At 35.7% G+C, this 23,141-nt stretch overlaps 1 protein-coding gene across 4 annotated transcripts in view; it reads left to right on the top strand.

Moving 5' to 3' along the window:
- Positions 1–23,141, top strand: part of pnt (ETS transcription factor pointed) — a 129,653-nt gene that overhangs the window by 103,887 nt on the left and 2,625 nt on the right. For 3 of the 4 annotated variants that reach the window (XM_090412695.1, XM_090412698.1, XM_090412697.1), the window contains 4 exons: positions 859–1,065; positions 8,030–8,218; positions 11,310–11,540; positions 18,144–18,458. In XM_090412695.1, the coding sequence (XP_090268821.1) occupies positions 859–1,065; positions 8,030–8,218; positions 11,310–11,540; positions 18,144–18,458 (942 nt within the window). The remainder of the gene's footprint in view (positions 1–858; positions 1,066–8,029; positions 8,219–11,309; positions 11,541–18,143; positions 18,459–23,141) is intronic. The other variant, XM_090412696.1, reaches the window with a different exon arrangement.

Here is a 23,141-nt window from a genome sequence, read left to right as displayed (position 1 = left end):
ATATGCTAATAATGTGATTCATTTTTTGGTGCAACGCAACATATTCGCCTACAGTATAAACTGAATAGAAGTGTATCAAACGAACGAGGATTTACAGGAAGGAAGTCTGATATGTGTAGTTTCCCATGTCCTTGTTGAACCGACGGACAATGAAAAGCCGGGAGTGAAGCCAGGATTTTCGATACACATGATGGAGTTTTTTGTAGCCCTTACATTCTGACCAATACACGGATAGAACAGGTCATGTCCTTCACTTGACCGGACTGCTGGTTCGAAACCCCAATTAATTCACTGCAGTTTCAGCCGAAAAAAAATATGTATTGGTGCACATTTATCCTAGAACAGATATTCTGTAATTGTTTAATTATCACGTGTTTCAGTTAGCAGAATTTAATAATAACCTAACATTGTTATAAAAATTAGCTGCTCTCAAATATGAAGTACGACTACATATTTACCCCTCATCACAAAGTGAAATAATTGTGACAGAAATGCATGCGCAAAGTTAAAATCCAAGGCCATTTTCCGCTCCGTTACTCTTTCCCCATGTTTTTTTGCTCGATGTTAGTCAAGCGAAGGCCACGAACAAATGCAATCCTAAAATCCACAAATGAGGTTTCTTCATTGTTTAAATTACACTGTTTAATTTGTATTCGCCTAATTTTTAGACATTCAACAAAGAAGATTATTACTTTTTATGGCTTCATAGGACTTTTTCACTGTAGTACATAGCTTACTTGCTATTTATAGCTAAAGTCAGTTTTATCGTTCAATCCAATATGTTTTCCGAGAAGAGGAACAGTGCTTTTGTGAAGTATGAAAGGATTCCCAAAGCTAAAAAACATCTTTCTCTTTCAGATCCAAGACAATGGAGTGAAATGAACGTCTCCCATTGGTTAAACTGGGCCATCCGCGAATTTAGTTTGGAAGGTGTGAACATCAACACTCAGAACTTTGCTATGAAGGGGAAAGATATGTGTTCCCTAGGAAGGGAAGCTTTTTTAGCACGTGCACCTCCATACATGGGAGATATTTTATGGGAACATTTGGATATCCTCCAAAAAGGTAATTTTCTTTTGTTTTTTTCTGCACAAGATTTCAATTAAAAAAAAAAATAAAAAAAAATAGAAGCACTTCCAAAAACGCATCAGAAGTATCTTCCTCTAACCAATACTTATAAGAATTTTCACATACACGTATACTAAAGAAAAAAAAAATGCTATTAAAATACCTTCAAACTTTGTTAGCAAATATATTTCCTTCCCCTCACCCCTCTAGTTTTGCATCAATGAGCTGGCTGTTGCTCTGGCTTCGTCCACCAACGTAAAATAAGACAAAAGTGGTAGATGTATCCCATCCTTTTCTTTATGTTTGTCAATCTGAGCATCCGGCCTATTTTATCCGACTGTTTGGGTGGAGTTCTGTTTAACTATAGCTAAAGCCAACTCTCTCACCCCCCCTCTGACCTTTTCTTTCCCCTCTCCCCTACCTCTCTTCATCAGGACTCTGGTGCCAGGCAGAAAATGGTGGCATTTAGTGATGAAACGAGTATAGCAGGAAACAAATAGGTGGAGGAGGAGGTCAAAGGTAACGCGTCACCAAGCGATATCCTGTTCGGTTTGTCACCGAGGGGGATGCTATGTGACCACAGTTGTTGCTAAAATATTGATTGTGAACTTCTCCCTTAAAGCAGATGACGAAATAAGGTGAGTCATGATTGATGTTCGTTTGTGTTGATTGAATCTTTAAACTGATAACAAGAGCCTTTTTTGTAGTCTAAAACAAAGCCAGAAAAAAATCCAAAGGGCCTTGGGTACGTATTGTGATATCAGTAAATTTAGGTTTGCATGATCTTAACGGTTGACGCACAAAGTTAATATTTAAACTCAAGCATTTAACAATCACGAGATTTCAGAATTTGAATTTTGTATTTCTTTTGTAAATAAAAGTAACAATTTTTACAGAAGTTAGTGGTTAACTTATTACTACTATATCTGGTGAATTCTGTAATGAATAAATGAAAACTATTCTACATTTATGAAGCATTATTATAGACTGATGGTTTATGAATGGTGGCATTAGCAAATGCGACTATAACGGAAATCCCCTCTCCCTAAAAATTGACCTTCTGACTCAGACGTGCCTAGAAACACCACTTTAAAATTCGGATTCGGCCGAGTGACTTTGAGACACATTCCGTTTCCATCTTTCTTCTCCCTGCCCCTGTTTCTTGCGGTTACCGTTAAGCGAGGAAGGGGGGAAAATAGAGAAACAACTTTCTTCCCTATCCCCCCACCTTTCCAACCGAGTAGTCCCTCCCCCACCTGTCCGTACAAACTTTAACAAACACCCAGCGAACCATACACTCCAAGACCCAGTGGGGGTGGCGATGTTGGTCTTTCGCATGTACCAAAACGTGCAAAAATCTCCTACCTGAATGACGACCGTCCCATTGGCGATAGGGAGTTCGTCGGATGGCCACGAAGCGGTGCGCGTTCCGCAGCACTGACTCCACGCAGTGTACATCCGGTGTCGACCCTGAGTTCTCTGGATGCTCTGAGCTAACGCCACTCTTCTAAACGTCACCCGAGTCTGCCGACGCGTGCATGCGTTTTCTCCGCACTCCCACTAAAATTCACCTGCCCTCAGAGCAGCCACTGCACACGAGTCTAGCTGCGGTGGAAGTGGACAGCTCGACTTTTGCCCGCAGGAATATGAAGTGTTTACCACATCCTGAGTGCACATCCGACGGGAGACCTTCGGCACAATAGAGCGTTTTCAAGTACTTCCTACCGACAGTGGCGACAAGGGCGCTCTTCCTTCCCACCCTGCTGGTCTGTAAGTAATCTCTCTGCTGCTATCGTCTTCCTTCCTATCCAACATCGAATAGCGGAAAACGTTTTTTTATTCAATTTGGTTTCGTCATTCGCATCCCATGTTTCATCCTCTCATCTTCCATTCATACAGCGATCAAATCATCCTGCCTTTCCCCTTTCGGCAGTGATGTCATTTAGCTATGTTATAATACCATTAGCAGGCGCAGCTTAATTGGCGATAAACTTGTCGTTTCCCTGTAAAGAACATTTCCCAGCATTGACCGTCTTCTCTTCATCTTTCTTTGCACTTGTTTTTCTAATTTACTGAAACTACATCGCTAGCTGCATACGAAACCTGTTAAAATAGTCTCTGTTGTCCCGCTTCTAACATCCGTAAACCTGGAAAGTCTTACGAATCTTATCACTGATTCAGAAATCCATCCATTTCTGTGTTTCACTATTTTATCCATTGGTGTTCACGGATTTTAGTGAATGTGTGCACCGAATGGTGTCAGAATTTGACGCATTTCTCCTTCCCAACACACACTCTCTCTCTTAACACGTTCTAAGAATTTCTCGATATTTATCAAGGCCCGTGTTTTACATTTATATGTGCGTCTTGATGAATTTGATTGTCCCGAAATACTCCTCGTCTCTGATATGAGTATCATATGCAAGGTAAGGAAGAGAAAAAGTACCATTGAGATGTTTCCAGTATCACAAAATCATCTGAAGTAAATCATATAATAATGTGATTGTAATAATAAATGTAATAGTTTCTCATATTCATTTAGTTTGCTATTGGTTTAATTCACAGATAATAGCTTGTGCTCAAATTCAGAATTTGGTGAGAATGTGGCACGACATTATTTATTTATTTTGCATATAATGAAATTAAAAAAAGATTAAGGTCTCTCTCTCTCTCTCTCTGTATAACATTCTGTACATCCCTGAGGGTACATATCAGGAATTTGATTATGAATATTTTCACATTTAGTCCCTTTTTAATTTGTAAATCTAAACACTTTTGCGAAACTACGGCCCTAATATCCACCATCGCCTGTATATAGTATAAGTTAGCGCAAAATTCTACGATACGATTTGCTTATGTACCGATATATAGTAACTTTACAAAACGCTTCATAAATATGCTATTTTTAAATACCTCAATGAACAAATTATACGTACTGTAACAGTGAGAAATCAATTAAATTTACATATGCAAGATGGCTCAAAAGTAATACAATAATACATTGTATTATTGTTAATTGATTTTTGTTTGACGTTATTAATTATTTAGATTGCAGAATATCCAATTGTGGAAGATTTTAACCATAGAGGTTTATTTATTTATATTTTATGATGTGGATTCTCTGATCCACATCATAAAATCCATCCTGTATTTTCAATTATTTTCTTCATTCTTTCAACTGTCGTTTAAATCATAAATGAGAATCGTAGATCTCGAATTTAAATATTCCCTGAAAGTGAAACTATCCGTTCTAATGTATTATTATATTATCGAGAAATTTTCAGTTTTTTTTTTTTTAGTGTGGCAAACTTAGAAAGTTATTTCATTGGTATCTGAATTATCTTTGCAGTATAAAAAAGTTGACAGTTTTAAACCCCTTTTTCAATGCTTAAAAATTTGTTGAAAAAAGAATATAATATTTTGTTTTGTATAATAATACACTTTACATTATTTTAAAAATTCTATAAAATGCATAATTTCAGAGTTTAGCTAGAATAATTAAGTATACTCTTATTTTTTTTATATAAAGGATAATAAAATACTACGGCACTACGACACTACATTGCTAGAATGGATGAGAATCAATCGACCGTGAGATGCGGTGATTGATTCATTCAATCCAATACCCTTGGAGGGTATTGGATGGCAATGCTGTAGCCAGTGAAGTTCTAACTGAGGCTCGGCTATTGCTTGTTACCCTCCTGCCATGATCAGAGCTTTAATAGCTCAATACCACCTTATCCCTACACTGTCCTCTACAGATAACGGGGAATATGAAAAGCATTCTTGCTTCGCCCCTTTAAGCCAGTCCTTATAAGGACTATAAGGACTACATTGCTATCCAATACCCTTGGAGGGTAATGGATAGCAATGCTGTAGCCAATGAAGTTCTTAATGAGGCTCGGCTATTGCTGTTACCCTCCTGCCATGATCAGAGCTTTAATAGCTCAATAACACCTTATCCCTACACTGTCCTCTACAGATAACGGGGAATATGAAAAGCATTCTTGCTTCGCCCCTTTAAGCCAGTCCTTATAAGGACTATAAGGATTTTAATATTGTATTTTAACATTTTAATAGTTCTTCAGTCTAGTAATTTCATTCATAAGAGGAATTCGATTTTTATTAATATTAATATTAATATCAATTAATCTCATATTATTTTAATTTAAATCATAAATGGGAATCGATTTCTTCTAATAAAAATATATTTTTAAAAAATCTTAATTAATTTTAAATAAAGTAATCTTACTAAGTTTCATCCGCTTAATTTTTCTTTATTTAAATAACAAAATATTATCAATTATATCAAGAAAGTATTTTCTCACGTGAAATTTATTATTTTTTTCGCAAATGAAATATTACATTGTATTAAATTATAATTATTCTTTAAATTTATTATATTTTGGCTTAGTCTTTGAGCGTTTCTATATAAGATGAATCGTCTACTTTTGATGGATACTGAGGTATAATATCAAATGAAAAATGAAAGAAAATATGGAATACTTTAAATAAAATTTATATAGTGGCTATAATTTTTAACACATGTTATTGATTGTTTTGAGGACTGACAGCACTGCATGACGTTTAATATTTGTAAACTGTTGTCGGAAAAAGAAAAGAAAAGCAACAAACATATTTTCACTGGCATACGAGATCGACTAAATCACCTTCGATTGAAAAGCCTTTATAATGTTTCTGGCATCGTCAAAAGATTCAAAGCTAAATCTTTCCCACCAAAGGGCACTGTCGATATCGCCTGAACTAGAGATACCTCTCCAATTACTAGAATCGAACCCACAGTGGTCATTTTATTTATTGGACGCTAGCATGAGAAATTCGACCCCCTCCTAGTATTAAATTAAATTTATCTTTTAGATTTTTTATGTGGCTCCTACTTACAAAAGATTGAAAGCTTACAGTACATTAATATCGTGAATGGGCTAAGAATTTTCCCCCCTATTTTTCTTATTCATTTTATAATTTTTGTATTTTTTATTATTAGTTTTTACATAGTCCAGAAACCCTGTTCTAGACATCAAACGTGAAATGTTTTGAAGCTGCTTCAGGCCTCCAATAAACGAGGCGATGGTCGCACATCTGGTGACGAAATTCATTGCCCATCTAAAGATAATTATCAACATCTATGCCTACGGCGGGATTCGAACTCACAGCTGTTAGCTGGAGAGAGAGAATAAGGTAATCACTCGGTAACAAATAAAATAAATAAATAAAAAAACTGCCCTCCGGTAGAACATTCATTCAGGCGTCGATGTATTATGTGTGTTCTGGTGAGTTGTACTCTGTACAAACAAGGCACAAGTTTGGTTCTTGAAGTATATTGGTAGTGTTCCGATCAATATGGAGTGCCACAGTTTCCCCATCAGATATATAGGTGCTAACTGTACTGAAGAAAACAAGCTAAAAAAAAAAAAACCTTGTTAAAAATACTAAGCAATTTTAAACCTGGTTTTACTCCATTTCCCAAGTAAGCAAACAGACAAACAAGTCAAGTTTGTCTGATGTTTTGTATTAAAGGCAAGGGGCCACTACCCAGACCGCTTTCGACCTTTATTGAGGCCTCATCAGTGGGAGCCAGGCTAGAAATACCAAGATTTAGTAATACAGAGCTTATAAGTATTTTACCAGAACAAGTTACCATAAGGTGTTTTAACCTTATTAAATAAAAATCTCTGGAGGAGATATAAATGTAGACAGTATTTTACCTTGGGTATAATAAATGTTAAAAATACCAAGCAATTTTAAACCTGGTTTTACTCCATTTCCCAAGTAAGCAAACAGACAAACAAGTTAAGTTTGCGCCTGCAAGTGATGCAAGTTTAGCAGGTCTGGGTAGTGGCCCCTTGCCTTTAATACAAAACATCATACATACCCTTTTTGGAGATGTGTTTTGGCATTAAGGGTAAATATTAAGATTAGTGATCAGAGCTTATGCCACCTTTACCACGAGTTGCCTTGGTCTTGCACTATCTGTAGGATCAGCTAGACTTGCATCACTTGCAGGCGCAAACTTGACTTGTTTGTCTGTTTGCTTACTTGGGAAATGGAGTAAAACCAGGTTTAAAATTGCTTGGTATTTTTAACATTTATTATACCCAAGGTAAAATACTGTCTACAAAAAAAAAACTTGTTAGAACTGTAACGCATTTCTAAGCACTCTTGCCACATATGTTTCGGAAAACTCAAACGATTCAATGTGGGTTTTAGAAATACTGTATCTGATTTCCGCCTCTCCCGCCCTTTGTATATAAGGAACACAAAATTATATAACACCACATCTAACTATATTTTGGATCCGTGACTTCTCCCAATTGTACAATGATAGTGTATTTTATCTATGGTGCCGCTAGAGTGGTTAAATCTCCTCGTATCCTATTAGTAGGCTGTGATCATGATCGCGGATCAAACAACGCATATAATATAATATTCTGCGCACAGCTACAATATATTACTATGAAAATAGTTTGTTATTGTTCGGAAGGTGCGTGACATAAATAGTGTAACAGAACTCTTCGTATGATGTGATTATGCAGAATAGGGTGGCCACGATTCTATGATATAGAACAGATTAGGTAATTATTTTGATGACGGATCATATCATCGGTTTGGTAAGCTTTGAGAATATTTATTTAGTATTAGTTAACAATCAGTTTGGATATCCATGAATAAATGGTCCCCCGATTGTCCCTTTATTCAGGAATTATAAAAAAATTCGGTTGTGATTTACTGATCGAGAAACGAATTATGTGGCAATTATTAATACAAAATAAAGAAAGAAAATTGAAATTTTGATCCGCTTATAATAATATGTCCGATAAAAAAAACAAAAAAAAAAAACATCAGTGTGTGTGTGTGTCTGTGCGTGTACAAATTCATAGCGATAGTTGACATACATTCATTTCTCTCTCTCTCTTTTTTTTTTTTTCTTTCTTTCTTGCAGACGTTGAAAAGGAACGTGCTTCCTTGGAGAACGTTCCCTCTAATTTGTACGAATCAGTATGCACCCCTGATTTCGACGAATTCTTCCAGCAGGGTGGCGGTTTTCCATTACCGGAGCAAAAGGTGACCCCTGTCATGAACGGAGGTCAACCAGGTACCCCAGTTTCCGGCCATCAACCCTTTATAGATGGTAAGTATTTGTCAAAAAAAAAAATTAAAATGAAATTCGAAAGATTAATGGAAAAGTTAATTGTTATCTTAAACTTAATTACATTTGCAACTACACGATATAATGATTTCTTCCATTCATAAAACGAATGATAATAATTAATTGACCAACGTTCAACTCCATATCCTTTGATAGCTTATGGCAAAGGCTTAACTGTTCTATTCCTCATATGGGTCTAGGAACGAACGCCTTGTTATCATTAAAAGAAGGGAATAGTTGGCGTTGCTATTAGTGAGCTCATCAATTAATAAATACAACATCCAGATATGGTTACTCGAAAGAAGGTTAACAATGCTGACTGACAGAGTAGAAACTTGTTTTTAATACACTTGCAAACAAAGCACAGCTGTGATTACTAATATACAGTGCGTGTTTAAGCATATATGTTGGGTTCCCTTCGCCAATAGCTCTTAAAAGTTTTGTTATCATTATGATTACTAATCAGTACATCTAAGTATTCAAAGAACTCACTAGTTCTGGACTAGTCTCTTTTGCCTCCCCCCCCCGCCATCGGTGGCTTCTTTTCGTTTGATTCCTTGCAAACATTTATAACTATCTCCTGTGACGTCATGTTAACGAATAATATAATATGCGGACCATTACTCTCTATTTGCCATTTCATAATATCTAGAATTATGAGAACGATGTATAGCTGATATAACGCACGAACAGTTGCCACATCAACCTTATTGAACATTATGGGTTGGACCGAGCTACAGGAAGTATTGCATCCTCTATCATCAGTACGTCATTTCTAGGCGTGCATTGTGATCAAAACAACGCATATGTAGCATAATAAGTTCAGATATTTTTACTTCCATACTTTCCCACTAGTCGAAAGGAAAATTTCACAATCTGTTGCCTCGAATTTGTAGAGCCGTACCGCACATGTACCCTTCTGGCACAGTATTACTGTAGCGTTAGTTTTATTATAGACCAGGCAGTTAGTCCAATAGTGAGACGATGGGAAAATTACGCTTTCTTCATTTAAGTAAGTATAAATAAATCTTTTTTAAATATGTTAGGGATACGATATTTTGTGGAGGGGTATTGCATTGTTTGGCAATTTTCACCCATTTATTTTGAAGATATTCGACATGAATCATCTTTTCAAAGTAGAAAATTCCGTTGTACAGTAATCCCCCCCCGGGCAGACTTCTGCTTGGTACAAACATCACCTGTTGGTTGGACCGGATATGATCGTATATCTGGAGAAAGTGCAACCGTGATTTTTGGCGAGGCCATTAACCGTATCGACTCCAACACCTTGTCTACAGCAGGAAATCGGGACTGATCCCTGCAAAATGTCTGACGGAAGTAGGCCTTCCGTCTGTCACGTGCTACAGTGCCCCTAGGGAACGGAAGTTGCCACCTATTAACCCAGAATTGAAAACAGTTGATCCCGCTGCCACCAAGCTGATAATAAAGCAGCCATCGGTAGAGGTGGTGATATCGGGTTTTGTTAAAGATAAGTTCTGGTTGAAAAGGAATAAAATGCGTTCCACTTTCCCGTGTACATCTATAGTATGGTTAATAAATTAAAATTTTTATTCATGTTTTAATAGCGGTACTCCAGCGTTCACGTTAGTGCTGCCATCTGTTGACAGAGACCGAACAGTTTATTGTTGTAAAAATCAATTCATTTGAATATGTCTGTAATAATTACATTTCCAGTAATGTAAGAAACTTAACATTTACTTTTTCAATATATGAAGCAATGCAAGAAATGTGGCATCTTAAATCTTGTGATTTTAATCATGTTAACTATAAATTGATTGTAAACCTATACTACATTATTACCGTTGGTGAATTTCAGGGTTTAGATCATTTGCGAACACTGCTGTAGAAATCAACAATGGTTTTTTCAAACTACTCCAGTTTCAGCCTTTAATGTTGAGGGACTTGAGTTACTTTTTACTATCTGGATTTGCCTGATTCTTCGGCCTAAAAATATTAACGTGCAACTGTCAAAGAGTGTTGTTCATGTGTGGCTTAACCTGGTCTTTAAGAGCAAGTGTTATAAAACACTTGCTCTTAAAGTGTTGGAACATAGATAGACAAACATGTTGGAACATAGATAGACAAACCAGCAAGAGAAAAGAGATAGATAGAGAGAAAGAAATGTATATGAAAACACAAAGAACATTGACTATTGGCCCTATACATTTTTTACACAGTTAAAAAGTGATATTCAACAAAACAAATGAAATGTTTCTGTAAAAGGCTCAAATTAAGATACTTTTAACAGGATGTTGGCCGGAAGTGGAACTCTTCTCTCTTTAACTGTACACAGTGTGATGGACTAGAGGGGTAGGGTGGGGGTGAGAGAGAGAGCTGGTTGAAATAAACTAAGGTGAATATGTGAAGGGCGTCTGTGGGGCCGGGGGGATATTCATATGTTAAGGGAGAACCTTTTTTGGCAGGAAGCAAACAATCCGTGCGCAGCCGAGCAACGAACAGGTGGACAACATGCCGTGGTTCCCATACTCGTCACGCCTGGTGACGTCACATCCGGTTTCTTTCCCTCCTCACTGGAAAAAGTTCATTCATTACTGTACAAACATGCGGTACTGCAGCGGTATTAAGGGGACACGAAGAGGGGAAGAAAGAAGGAAGATGTAAAGATAAGAAAGGTAAATACTAGATTAAACAGTTTTTAATAGACGATTTCTTAACAGTATTCATACTTCTTAGAACCCTTGTCTTTTAGCCAAGCAATGCAATAACAGAGGTATGACAAGACTAGATCGTTTCACTTTAAATGAAATCCACTAAACGTGCATTATTTTGATAATAGATCATGTTTTATATGCATAAAGCATGATATACTATTAAATGCAAAATGGCTAAGGCTTTATTTATAATTTAAAAAACAATCAGAACTAAATTTCGTATGTCCGGTAGATGACAGCAGCATCTATGCATGAACTATTAGCAATCACAAATTTCTTTCAAAATGATCCAATCAGATTTTTTTTTCTTTAGAATTGACTTGATTAGTTACATATATTAACACCCCCCTCTTTTTTTTTTTCCTTCTTTTTTCTTTTAGGTGGATACAGCCACATAGCTCAGTCAATGCACACTCTTAATGATATGAGCCATGATGAGATGGGGTTGACTCATCACTACGATGACACTCACGACTATGGCTTAGAAGCACCTTCGGCACATGCTGCCTATCTAGACAGTAGTCCGGAGTTTTACCCTAATCCACCTTCGCTAGCCATAGCCCAGGAAACAAAGTACCAACCACCCTTTCATGGGAAAGCATTCCCAAGAGGTGAGTCGATATTTATTTGTATTTGTCATAGTCGTTCAAGTTTCTACTATTGAGTTAATGATAAAGTAATAAATTAAAACCACATTATCAATATCGAGTACCATTTTGGCTATCACATAATCTTGTATGAATTAAAAATCATACAAGAATACTCAGGTGTTTACATCAGCAGCCAAAAGAATGGATCTAAAGGAGATATATCACAAGTGCAGAACTGCATAGGTCTATGATGGCTATCCTCCGTGTGGTGATGGTGGGAGGATATATTTGGTTTTTAGTGTATTATATGTAACGAATGACGTTTGCGTCCATAGCTAAGGTCGCCCGAAGAAAGTTGTTCTAAGTTCGATTTTAGTCGCTGATCAAAACAACTTTTTCTAAGCCCTTCTTCGACCGGTTTCCGAGTTAGTCGATCTTCGGCATGTGCAAATAGGTTTTTTTCTCCAGGAAACTCGTGTTTTTCATATCGCAAATCAATAAATTAAATAAACGAAGTCGACCTTAGAACTCGCAGTAATTCAGATAATATTATCTAGTGTTAGGGACCACGTTTTTTTTTTTCACTTTTGTAGTTTTGATCACGCATGAGATGGTGATAGTTGTTTGTCGTACTCTCTTCCTCAGTTGTTAATTATGATCACTGATAGTCTTCGACCAGCTGTCTCTGATCGATTTACCTCCAATTTCCAAAAGTTAAATAAAAGGTTAGCGTATTTTTTAAATAAATGTATAATATGTAACATAATGGTAAACTAGTAAATTTTATTGAATATTATGGCAAACAGCATGTGATTAACATATCTTTAAACCACCAACAACAAAAAAGTGCCTGTGGATATCAAAAGGTTAAACGTGGCATTATGAAATAAAGGTATCCCTTGATATATGCGGTTAATTAATCCTCAATGGAGACCGCATTATTCAATGTAAAGAATTAATGGGAATAATTATAATGAATCCTGCAAAATATAAAAATTTAAACATCATTTCTTTTTTAAGGTGACATGTATTTATATATTTTATTTATACATATTTGTTACATAAAAACTTATCTAAATATTTATTTTTTATAAAAAACTTATCTAACGTAAACTGAACAATGGTAGCTTTTTTTCTCCTCCATGATTTTGCGATAACAATCAATTTGTTTATCTAAACCGTGACTAACGTTACTGCTTCTCTCTACATTTGGCTCTATCTCTAGTATAAGTTCTTTTGCCTTCTCAATTGTCCTAAACAATTTTTCAAGTTCTTTGATAGTGATTTCTTTAGATACATCTTCCATTTCTTCTTCCTCTTCGTATGTCTGTTGATGTTCGATTTCAAGAAGAGTAATGCTTTACATAACTATCAAAGAACTTGAAATTAATGATTATTAATAATTAATAAATTATTGAAAATTACGTGATATGCGGATAGACCGTAAGCGTACACTGTAATACATACACATATACGTCGGTACGCGCTACGCTCTGCTGATAAATTGAAGCACTGAGACTGAGGCCGAGAGTGAGTTACTAACGTTGGAGCACGACTCGTATAGTTCGCCCACCATTTCTAGATCCCTTCTTGGCTTGGTGCCAAGAATGGTCGATTCATGCTGAAGGGGAGAAAGAAATGAAGGATGTACGAATTGGTCGCCAACATGCGAAATCACATGCTTTCTTGTCTGTCGCTGTACTAGTACTAGCTTGATTTTTGTTGTTCTCTTTTTGCATTATTTTTTATTATTAATTTGTATGATGGATCCAGTACAGTCAACAAGTTCTATTGTTACACGTTTCAGTAGCTCTTGCAAAAGAATATTGAATAATGTGCTGACATTCTGCGAAAAAGAATCGTCAGAAGGCCGTCTTCTTGTTTCCCTTTCTCAAGTCATAAAACGTGCAAGTGCAATTGCGGGCGTATCGGGGTCGGCTGTTAAAAGAATTCGTAGGGAATCAAAAAGTGAAGGTAAGCCAAAATTTAAATCTCCTAAAAAAAAAAAAAAAGCGCCAGAGAAAGAAAACCATCGAAACCATAGCTTAGAATGATTTTGATGTAGACGTTATAAGAAGAGCTATTCACGAATTTTACGTGGTCGAGAAAAGAGTGCCAACTGTTCCGAAATTGATTCCTGTGCTTAAAGAAAAAATTAATTTTCCTTGGAAAAGAGAAACTTTAAGGAAAATACTTCATGAAATCGGATTTTGTTTTAAAAAGTCCCAGAATAAAAGGAAACTTATCATGGAGCGAAGTGACATTGTTTTATGTAGAACGCAGTATTTGCACGTATTAACACTCTACGTACATTTTTCCAACTGTTATACAAGCAAAATAGTTACACTTTAAAAACAGCAATGTTCGTAAAAGAAAAGCTAAATTTTCCGACCTGTAATAATAAACAAACTCATAAGCCATACCATTATTACATCCCAGCCATACTGGGATGTAATAATAAACAAACTCAGTTTGTTTATTATTACATCCCAGAAGACAGACCGATTACCTTATTAACGGAATGGATTCTCCTTTTTCTGACATGCGCAGAAGTATCGAGGGACCTCAAATCGGTGGGCGAACTATATCACGTGATCTTATCGGTTTCATTGACCAAGTCTAACGCTTTGCTTATTTTCAAACTTTTTGGGCCGCACTAATCAAATTTGATACCGCAATATATCCAGGGTCGGTTTTATCATTAGGTAAACCTAGGCAATCGCCTAGGGGTGCAAAGACTTCGGGGCGCCAGATTTTGCTGCATAGTACTATGAATATGAATATATAGAGATACAATATATAGGGGCGATTAAATTTTCTTTGCCTAGGAGCATCAGATACTCTCGAACCGGCCCTGCATATATCAAGTTTATAGTCACAATATTTTTTTTTGCACTAATCAAAACCGCATATATATCAAGGGATACCTGTATTTATTTTAACAAAATATATATTGTTGTCCAAAGTTCTTGGCATCTTTAATTTAACGTATTGATGTTTTTGCATGTATGCTTTTTTTATTAATCCAGATGATCCATGAAATTTTTTTAAAGTTCAAAAAGTTCTCATATTCCAAAAGCTTTTTAGTATAATGTCAACTTTTCTGATTAAAGTCACTGCCGAGGTTATTTCTGTTAATTACTGTTGAGGCCAGTGTGTTATTTCTGTTAATTACGTATGTTTTTGGGCCGTTTTGTGGGTGAAAAACTGATCTTTTGGAAGAAAAATTCTTCTAACCATGCACGAACTCACAATTCAGTTCAATAGTCCTGATACAGGTTACTCACGTTCTGAGTCTCTAGGATGGGATTTGTACCCAGGGTTTTACAACCTGGGCACCTAAAATAATATTTTTGTTGTTTCATTTTTTTTTTTTTTATATATATATATACCCAGTATGTCAAGTTTGCTGTTCCGACAAGCAATCTCTTCCAAAAAAAATTTGCTGATCCATTTTATTGACCAAAAAAATCTTGTTGTTACTGGTTAGTATCTTCAACTCTGGTGTTTGTGCAGTGTTTATAATTTTGTCCACACATGGGCAAGTCATAATACCTTTTTCCCAAAGGTATTTGGATCCGCTAAGCCATACCAAACCAACAATCGAACTTGCTAGAAAGTTTCGTGCATTGTCTTTTATTTTATATTGAGGGTAATTTTTAAATTTCATTGTACTCGAGTGGGATGAAAAATATGATTTTTCGGAAGAAAAATTCTTCCGACTACACAATATTCCTCGGGTGATTACTAGTTGCATATTTCCACAGGCAGTATATTTTTACTAAACGTATATTGCTGATTTTGCGTATTTTTTTTTTGAGGGGGATCCACCATAATTTTTCAAGTTCAGGAAGGGATTGATTACTGAAAAGGTTGGGAGCCACTTAGGATTTAAGGGATAGATTTCATCTTCCTTAGTAATGAAATAGTACCGTTGGAATTAAAATCTTAAGGGTAATTTCCAAAGGATGTATCCATATTTTGTTCTTGTTGGCTAGTGTATTAGGAATTAATTTTGTTTTAGTACTTTCCTGATAATAAAAACAAACCATGAAGGTCTGGTTTATTAGCTAAGAGTGTCCAAAAACCATTTATTATGTATTTAATAATACGCAATATTTGTGTATTATAATATGCATATTGATGGACAGGTATCAGAAAGGTATATGGGGATATGAATTTGCCGGATTTGAATGACCAGTGATCTAGGCAGTCATTGAACTAATGAGAAGGACCTGACAGTAAATGTTCAGTTATTTGCTGGCAAAATAAAGAAAATCAGGATGATCAGGGATGCTACTAATATGCACCACTTACAGAATGACTTGAATAGACTGGAACTGTGAACAAATGACAGTGACTTTAGTAAGCGTAAAGTTATGCACTTTATGTGATGTGATTTCAAATGTCATATTATATATTGGTGGTTTTATGCATGGAGAAAACTGATGACAGGGTCATCGCCAGATTAGATTGTGCCATGAGACAAACAATTAAATATCGCTCCTGATGGATTATAAGACAAAATTATAAGAAAATCTACAATTGCTGAAAGTATTTTACCTTGGGTATATATTATGTTAAAGATACCAAGCAATTTTATAAGCTGGGTTTTTTTCTACATATTATATTAGTCTCATCCTGAGATTTTTATTTAATAAGGTCAAAGCACCTTATGGCAACTTGTTTAGGTAAAATATTTATAAGCTCCCTTGGCATTTTTTAGGTCTGGCTCCCACTGACAAGACCTCAATAAAGGTCGAAACAGGTATGAGTAGTGACCATTACCTTAGTGCATAGCATCATACATTTCTGCAAGGAAATGTGCTTTGCATTTGGGGAAAATTCTAAGGAAAGTGATCAGAGCTTGCTCTACCTTTACCATGAGTTGCACTATGTGCAGCCGCAAACTTGACTTACTTGGCTGTTTGCTTACTTTGGAAAAAGGATTAAAAATCCTAGCTTATAAAATTGCTTGGTATCTTTAACATCTCCAATTGCTATTTCATTTTTATTAGAAGAGAAACATTAATCCGAAATGATTACATAATTAAATGTTTGCTCTACAGGGATATTGCACAATAAAACTGTTCTAAATTTAAATTATAAGCTATGTCCACCTCTATCGATATAGTTGCTAGATCAACCAATCTTTCTTGGGTCATTGCTGTTCGTAAATAATTTTTAAGCAGTTAAGTTTGGAAAAACTTCTTTCTGCACTTGCTACGCTAAGAGGAATTGTTAGTGTAGCAACGGCACCTACCACAATATGGCTGAACGAGCGCCCATATTAAACCGCTCCGTGAAGCAGGCTGCATTTATGCTACACTGTCAATGGTACTGACTGATGAGGTACAGATCTTGGAGTTATGGTAGATATGAAATTGAGGGTCAAGTCTCTGAGATTCAAGGTGGATCCATGCTTATGAGCTATAATTGCCAATGTGTTATATTGGGTATCATTTGTATTTTTCTTTGGCTCTTAAGTTTGATAATGCCTCTCTTTACACTGCTACTTGCAGTCTAAAGAGAGAATCTAAAGTATCTTGTTCATACGAGTCAAATGGCAAACAACTCATGTATATAGTGCAGCCAGAATACAAAGCACTTAACTGTGCTAAGTATTTTGTTTCATTTATTAAATCAAGAGTCTCTGTTAGTGTGGTACATTAGTAAATAAAGATGTGTTGTCAAAATTAATTGTCTGAATTTTTAACAATGTGATTTTTTATTATGGATTTGACGTGAACAGAAATTTTTATAAAAACACAGGAGTTACCTTCAAAGGGAGCAAGTAACTTGCTGAGATGAATGCGATCCAATACCTGAATTTGTCACAAGGGCAATGAACCTCAATATTCTAAGAGTTTTTTTGTTTTTTTTCACTAAAAATTCCAAAATTTTGCTCTTCAGTGAGATTTTTTGGAATTGTCATTACTTAAAGATTTTTCATGTCCAACTTTCTAATCATATATGGTCGCTTTGCTAATATTTAGTTCCCCTGTTATCATTCTAGCAGTTAATATACTTTTATACCTATAATTTTATACCAAATCATGTAATTCTTTTAATATTATAATCATAATTTGATGTCATAGTCTGGATTTAATATCATTAATATGCATTCTTCAGCATTAATTAATAGTGATAAGGCATTACTTAAATCACTATTAATGCCTCGAAGAGAGCATTTCCCCTATTACAAACCCAAAGACATTGCATTATGTTCATAAACATTACATAGTATTTCAATAATTTTGGAGCCTTTTCTCCTTGGCTTTCACTAGAAATCTATGTTGATTCTCTGCTGATGAGTGTCAACAATTACCTTGATAAAAACAATGCCATTTCAGACAAATGCACTCAAACCAGTTCTAATACTAAATAGAATTATGTAGTAAGGTTTGTATACTGAAATATATTGCTGCCATGGCCATTGGTCCATAACAAAATCATTTCCATTACTTTATTGTCAGATCTCTTGTAAAAAAAAAAGATATTGTGGTTTGCATTGTCATATCTTATTATTGCATTGTCATATCTTATTATCTTTCATTAAATAGTTTAAGATGATGTATGTACAAAATAGCAGAAGATTCAAACTGCCCATTTTGTCTGTTACAGGACGCTATGCTCCTCATGAGCTGGCAATATCAGATGGCTACAGTCATCACTATGAACCACCTTTCCAAACAGTCCCTACATCAGTACCCACCCCCACCGATCAGTGGCCTGGAGATATAGGAACCCACGGAGGGTTACCTGGTGGTCACAATCATCATCCTCATCACCCGGCATTTGCAGGACTTACACCTCGAGAAAACCACCCCAATCTGAACCATCTGGGCCATGTACAGAGCCAATCTCCAGGCCAGACCCAGGTCCAAGGAAGTGATGCAAAGCCCGTCATTCAAGCCGCCGTGCTCGCAGGTTACTCTGGTGTGTTCTTGTTGCGTTTACTGTAGGGCAGCAGAGTGGAAATTAGGGAAGGGTTAGAGCAGTATTTCTCAATGTTTTTTGGATCATGCCCCACCTCAACGTCTCAAAGATTTTGATGCCCTCCCTCTAGCATAATAGTCGGCCAAGTTCTGAAAAAGTATAACATAAATATGTACATGTACATTTTCTAATTGCCCCCCAAAATATTCAAATTGCCCACGTTGAGAAACACTGGGTTAGAGGGTTACGTGTGCTCTTATATTATCCACTGCTGCTGCCACTATCTGACTGCACTTTCTTTATAAATTAAGTAATTCCATATGATTTTTGTTTTTGGCTCAGCTTTGCCTGGTGATTAGAAAAATAAAGGGGAAAAACAAATAGTAAATCTCTTTGTGCAGTCAGGTAATTGCTACTGGAAGGACAGTGATATACACTTTTGCTAGTGCTAATAAAATAATTAAATATAGTTAAAATATAATTATATGAATTTCTAATAAAATATAATAGTAATGGAAAACTCGCAGAAAGAAACATAATACTGAATTAAAACTAGTATGGCAAAATCTTAAATAACATATTTTAATATCTACTAAATTACAAGATATGAATAGCATAAAGCAGTTTATACTGCTACTCTTTCATTTTTTATGAAATAAAGATTATATTCAGGTCAATAGTATGCAAGTTTTATTTCCTGTGTGTATCTCACTGTTCTCGGTTTCAGTTTATTGATTTATGCTATTACAAGGATTTGGAATGAGGGAGGAGCAGCTGGACATTTCATTGTCATTTTAATAAAGTGTTTTGAAATGCTATGCTATTACAATTATAATATACAGAGGTTGCAAATCAAATTCTCTTCACAGATCTCATCATAAGAGAATTTGAGTATCAATGTTACATATTATTTGAATGTTCAAGGATGGATTACTGTTCTCACTGATGTCATACTGATCAATATATGGACAGAATGAAAGTAGATCAAATTTGATACAAACTGTGGAACAAAAGACAATAGCAGATGTTGTAGAGTGAAGGTTATGTTATAGAAGTATTGGTGGGATTTGGCAGTATCTAAAACAGTTTGCTCAACTATATGTTATTTAGTTTTGATGTGAGTAAATGAAGTGCTATACCCAGATTGATGTTTCTTGAAGAGTTTATAATCCTCAGCTCATGTAATGTTGTTGAGAAGAGCCGATGATCAAATAATGCATACTTTCAGTTCAGCCTATCACTATAAAGATTTTTCCCAGTAAAATAGCATTTTTTCACATTAATGTGTGTATATTTTCATAAATGCTTTTCTGGCTGATTAAATAATGCAGACATAAAAATCTGTTGTGGTTGCTAGCTGAAAGGAAGGGTATAGAATACACATATAACTTATTGTTTGAAAGGGAGTAAATAGACAATGTAGACTATGTATCTATAAAAACTTTTTTTTTTCTCTTAAGCAAAGACAAACTAGTATTTACCTTGAATTTCCTTGGTAAGGAATGACTTGAAAGACATCCTTCGGATGTGGGACCACATTTCATCTTTTTTTTTGTGTGTGCTTTTATGATCTTGATAGCTGCTATAAATCTTAGCAGTGAGATGCTGAAAAAGCATTAATGAAAGGGAACATACAATCCCAATCAAGAGAGGGATCTTTCACATCATGCAGTATTGTGAATAACAGTGGAACAAGCCTAAATATTATTAAACAATAACATTTAGAAGTGAGAGACTTGGATAGGAAATATGTGGAAATTAATTCTCAAAGACTTGAGCAAACTTGAAGAGATTCTTGTGCCATGAGAGATTTTAAGGAATAAGTAATACTATTTATTTAAAGCCATATATTTCAGCTTGAATATTACAGGCCATTATCATCAGTGGTGGTGGTGATAGTTAATTACGAAGTAGAATGTGAACAGTGGATTGATTTGAAAAAGTAAGAGCTGCATGATGTTATACATAAAACATTGCAGTGGTATGATTGAAGTAATATTGCAATATTACTTATTAGCTATTTAAGGAAAAAAAAACTTTAATGACGTGTGATTAGAATAAGATGTTCTCATAGCTTAGATATAGAGAAGCAGTTGTTCTGATTTAAGTTCGAATAGAGAAGTAAGGCCTCAGCACTTTCTTTAAATAAACGTTCCAATTTTTAGCAGCATCAATGAAGTAAGCATGTTTCAGATTATAGGATATTGTGGTCTGTATCTATTCTGAGCTGTGCCAAGCCAGATTTCTCAGATTTACTGTTGCTAATATAAGATTGGTGTCATTATTTCCTTTTCTACTGTGCAGTTTGGGATGCTTGTCTGGGAGCCTGTGTAGCTCAGTAAAAGTGGTGTTTGCACTCTACGGCACTTGACTGCATGAAAAAATACTTTCGAGATAAGTTCGAGTCTAGTTGCAGACAAGAGGCCATTGTTGGAAACATTTTCTAAGCTTTTTTTCAACTGGTTCACAGGTTAGTCGATCCCTGGCATGGGCAAGTGGGTTTTTTTTCCTCCTGGAAACTCAAGTTTTTCGTCTCGTAAACTCAAGAAAATCAGCCATCGAACCCACACTATTTTAATACATTAAAAATATTGTGTTAGGGTTAAGGGGCCATGAGATTGCAGCACTTGTTGGCCACCTTCTTCACTTTGGGCCAGCTATCTCTGATTGGCTACCAGTGGAGATTGAACTGCCCACTCAATCTCCAAAAGTTAGATAGAGCTAAAACAGCCTCGCCTACTCCTAATATGGGAACAACAAAAAAAAAAGCATTAGCTGATTTTTCAATCTTATATTAGCAAATTTGAAAAACATGGTTTGGCACAGCATGGAACAGATACAAACCACAATATCTTATGATCTGAAATACGCTTACTTCGTTGACATCAGTATAAATTGGAATGTTTGTTTAAAGAAAGCACCTAACTTCGCCATTCAAACTTAATTGGAATGACTGCCTCTTTCTATCTAAGATATGGGAAAGTCTTATTCTAATTTCATATCACTAAAGCTTTTTTTTTTAATAGCTAATGAATAATTATTGTGCACAGATTTGGTTGCCAGGTTTTCATGGTGATGAGGATATGTTGGAAAGGGTACAGAGAAGATTCACAAAGGTAGTCAGTGGTCTTTGGAACGTGGAGTACGAGGACAGATTGAGAGAATGTAAGTTGCAGAGCTTCGTGAATAGGAGGAAGAGGGGGGAATATGATTGAGACATATAAGCTGGTCAGGGGTTGTTATCAGGTAGACATGGAAGAGATTTTTCATAGAATGGGAGAGGGAAGTAGAACAAGAGGCCATTGCTGGAAACTATAAGGAGGGTATGATCAAAGGAGTGAGAAGCAGGTTCTTTGCATGGAGGGTGTTTGGTGAGTGGAATGCATTGCCTGAGTGTGTTGTGGATGTGGACACATTGAAGCAGTTTAAGATGCGGTTGGATGAGCATTGCATGCAATAGTGAGCACCTCCCACGATGAGTCTCTGACTTCATGGAGGTCAAATGTTGATGATGATAATAATAAATAATCTCCTTCAGTCTTACCATTGCATTGTTTTATGTATAACATGAAATGATTGTATAACGATCATTTCATGTTAATTAATTGAGCAAACTTGCTTTATCATTTTAGAACGTTAACAACCAATTGTAATAAGATTCCTTTCCTAGATGTTCCATACAGCATGATGAACTTAAATACAGATATTTGGAATACTTTTGTAAGGCTAGTCATTCCTGTAACAGAGAGAGCAAAAGAGTTTATTAATGTTATTCCAAATCCTTGAAATAATAACAGAGTATAAGTCAACAGGCATTTTTGCCCTAATGCTTAACTGTATACAAAACTTTGACTTATAAACTGTTATTGTATTATATAAGTAAAATAGTATAAAAAAAGCTTATTATATTTAAACGAAACACTACCACTCTGTATTACACCCTAGGGATTGGTGATGTTTTGTTCTTAGTAGGAAATTTTATTCCATGTTCAGCTGTAGTTGTAAAACTGCCTTGCAGTGAAGTTTAATTCACACATAAGAGGCAGTTTCTGACTTCAGCTCTACATATTTGAAACATTTTAAAATTTTTGTACTACTTCTAACACTTATTTAACATATTTAATTTTTTGTGCTAAACATGTAGCTGTTATATAACCAAAATTTTAGTAGGCTCTGTTATATACTGCTTGGAAAGAAGCCAAAGGACATCTCCATTAGCAAGGTGCATCATGCCATGTAATGAGTTATATGTTTGTAGTCAGTATAAATTGGAGGAATATGATGCTTCCAAGTCATTGCAACTGTGTCTGGGTGAAATGGCTATGAGAAGGGAACTGATAGAGTTTGAAAGAGGTGGTGTGATAGGATGCCACGCCTGTCTGTTTGGCAAATTGTTGACAAATCGGGCCATCCCAGGTCAACAATCAGTGATACCTTACTGAGATGGAAGTGCGGAGAGTACACTGCAAGTGCTACCTGCAGTGAACAACTCACCGAACATGATGGCAAGTGCTATGAAAGATAATATCTAAAAACTGCCATTCATCAGCCTACTCGTACATATTGAATGTGGAGTTCAGGCATTGACTGGAACACAAATCTGCACAAAACATTCAGAAACAAAGGCTCACAACATGGGTTTCCATGGCAGGACAGCAATATGCAAGCCTAACGTTATCAGAA

Source organism: Typopeltis vanoorti, chromosome 23 (assembly GCF_054136105.1).
Source record: "Typopeltis vanoorti isolate ZY-2024b chromosome 23, IOZ_Tvanoo_1.0, whole genome shotgun sequence".
Taxonomy (NCBI): Eukaryota; Metazoa; Arthropoda; class Arachnida; order Uropygi; family Thelyphonidae; genus Typopeltis; species Typopeltis vanoorti.
Note: the sequence above shows the minus strand (reverse complement) of the source record. Positions and strands in the feature narration are given on the sequence as shown.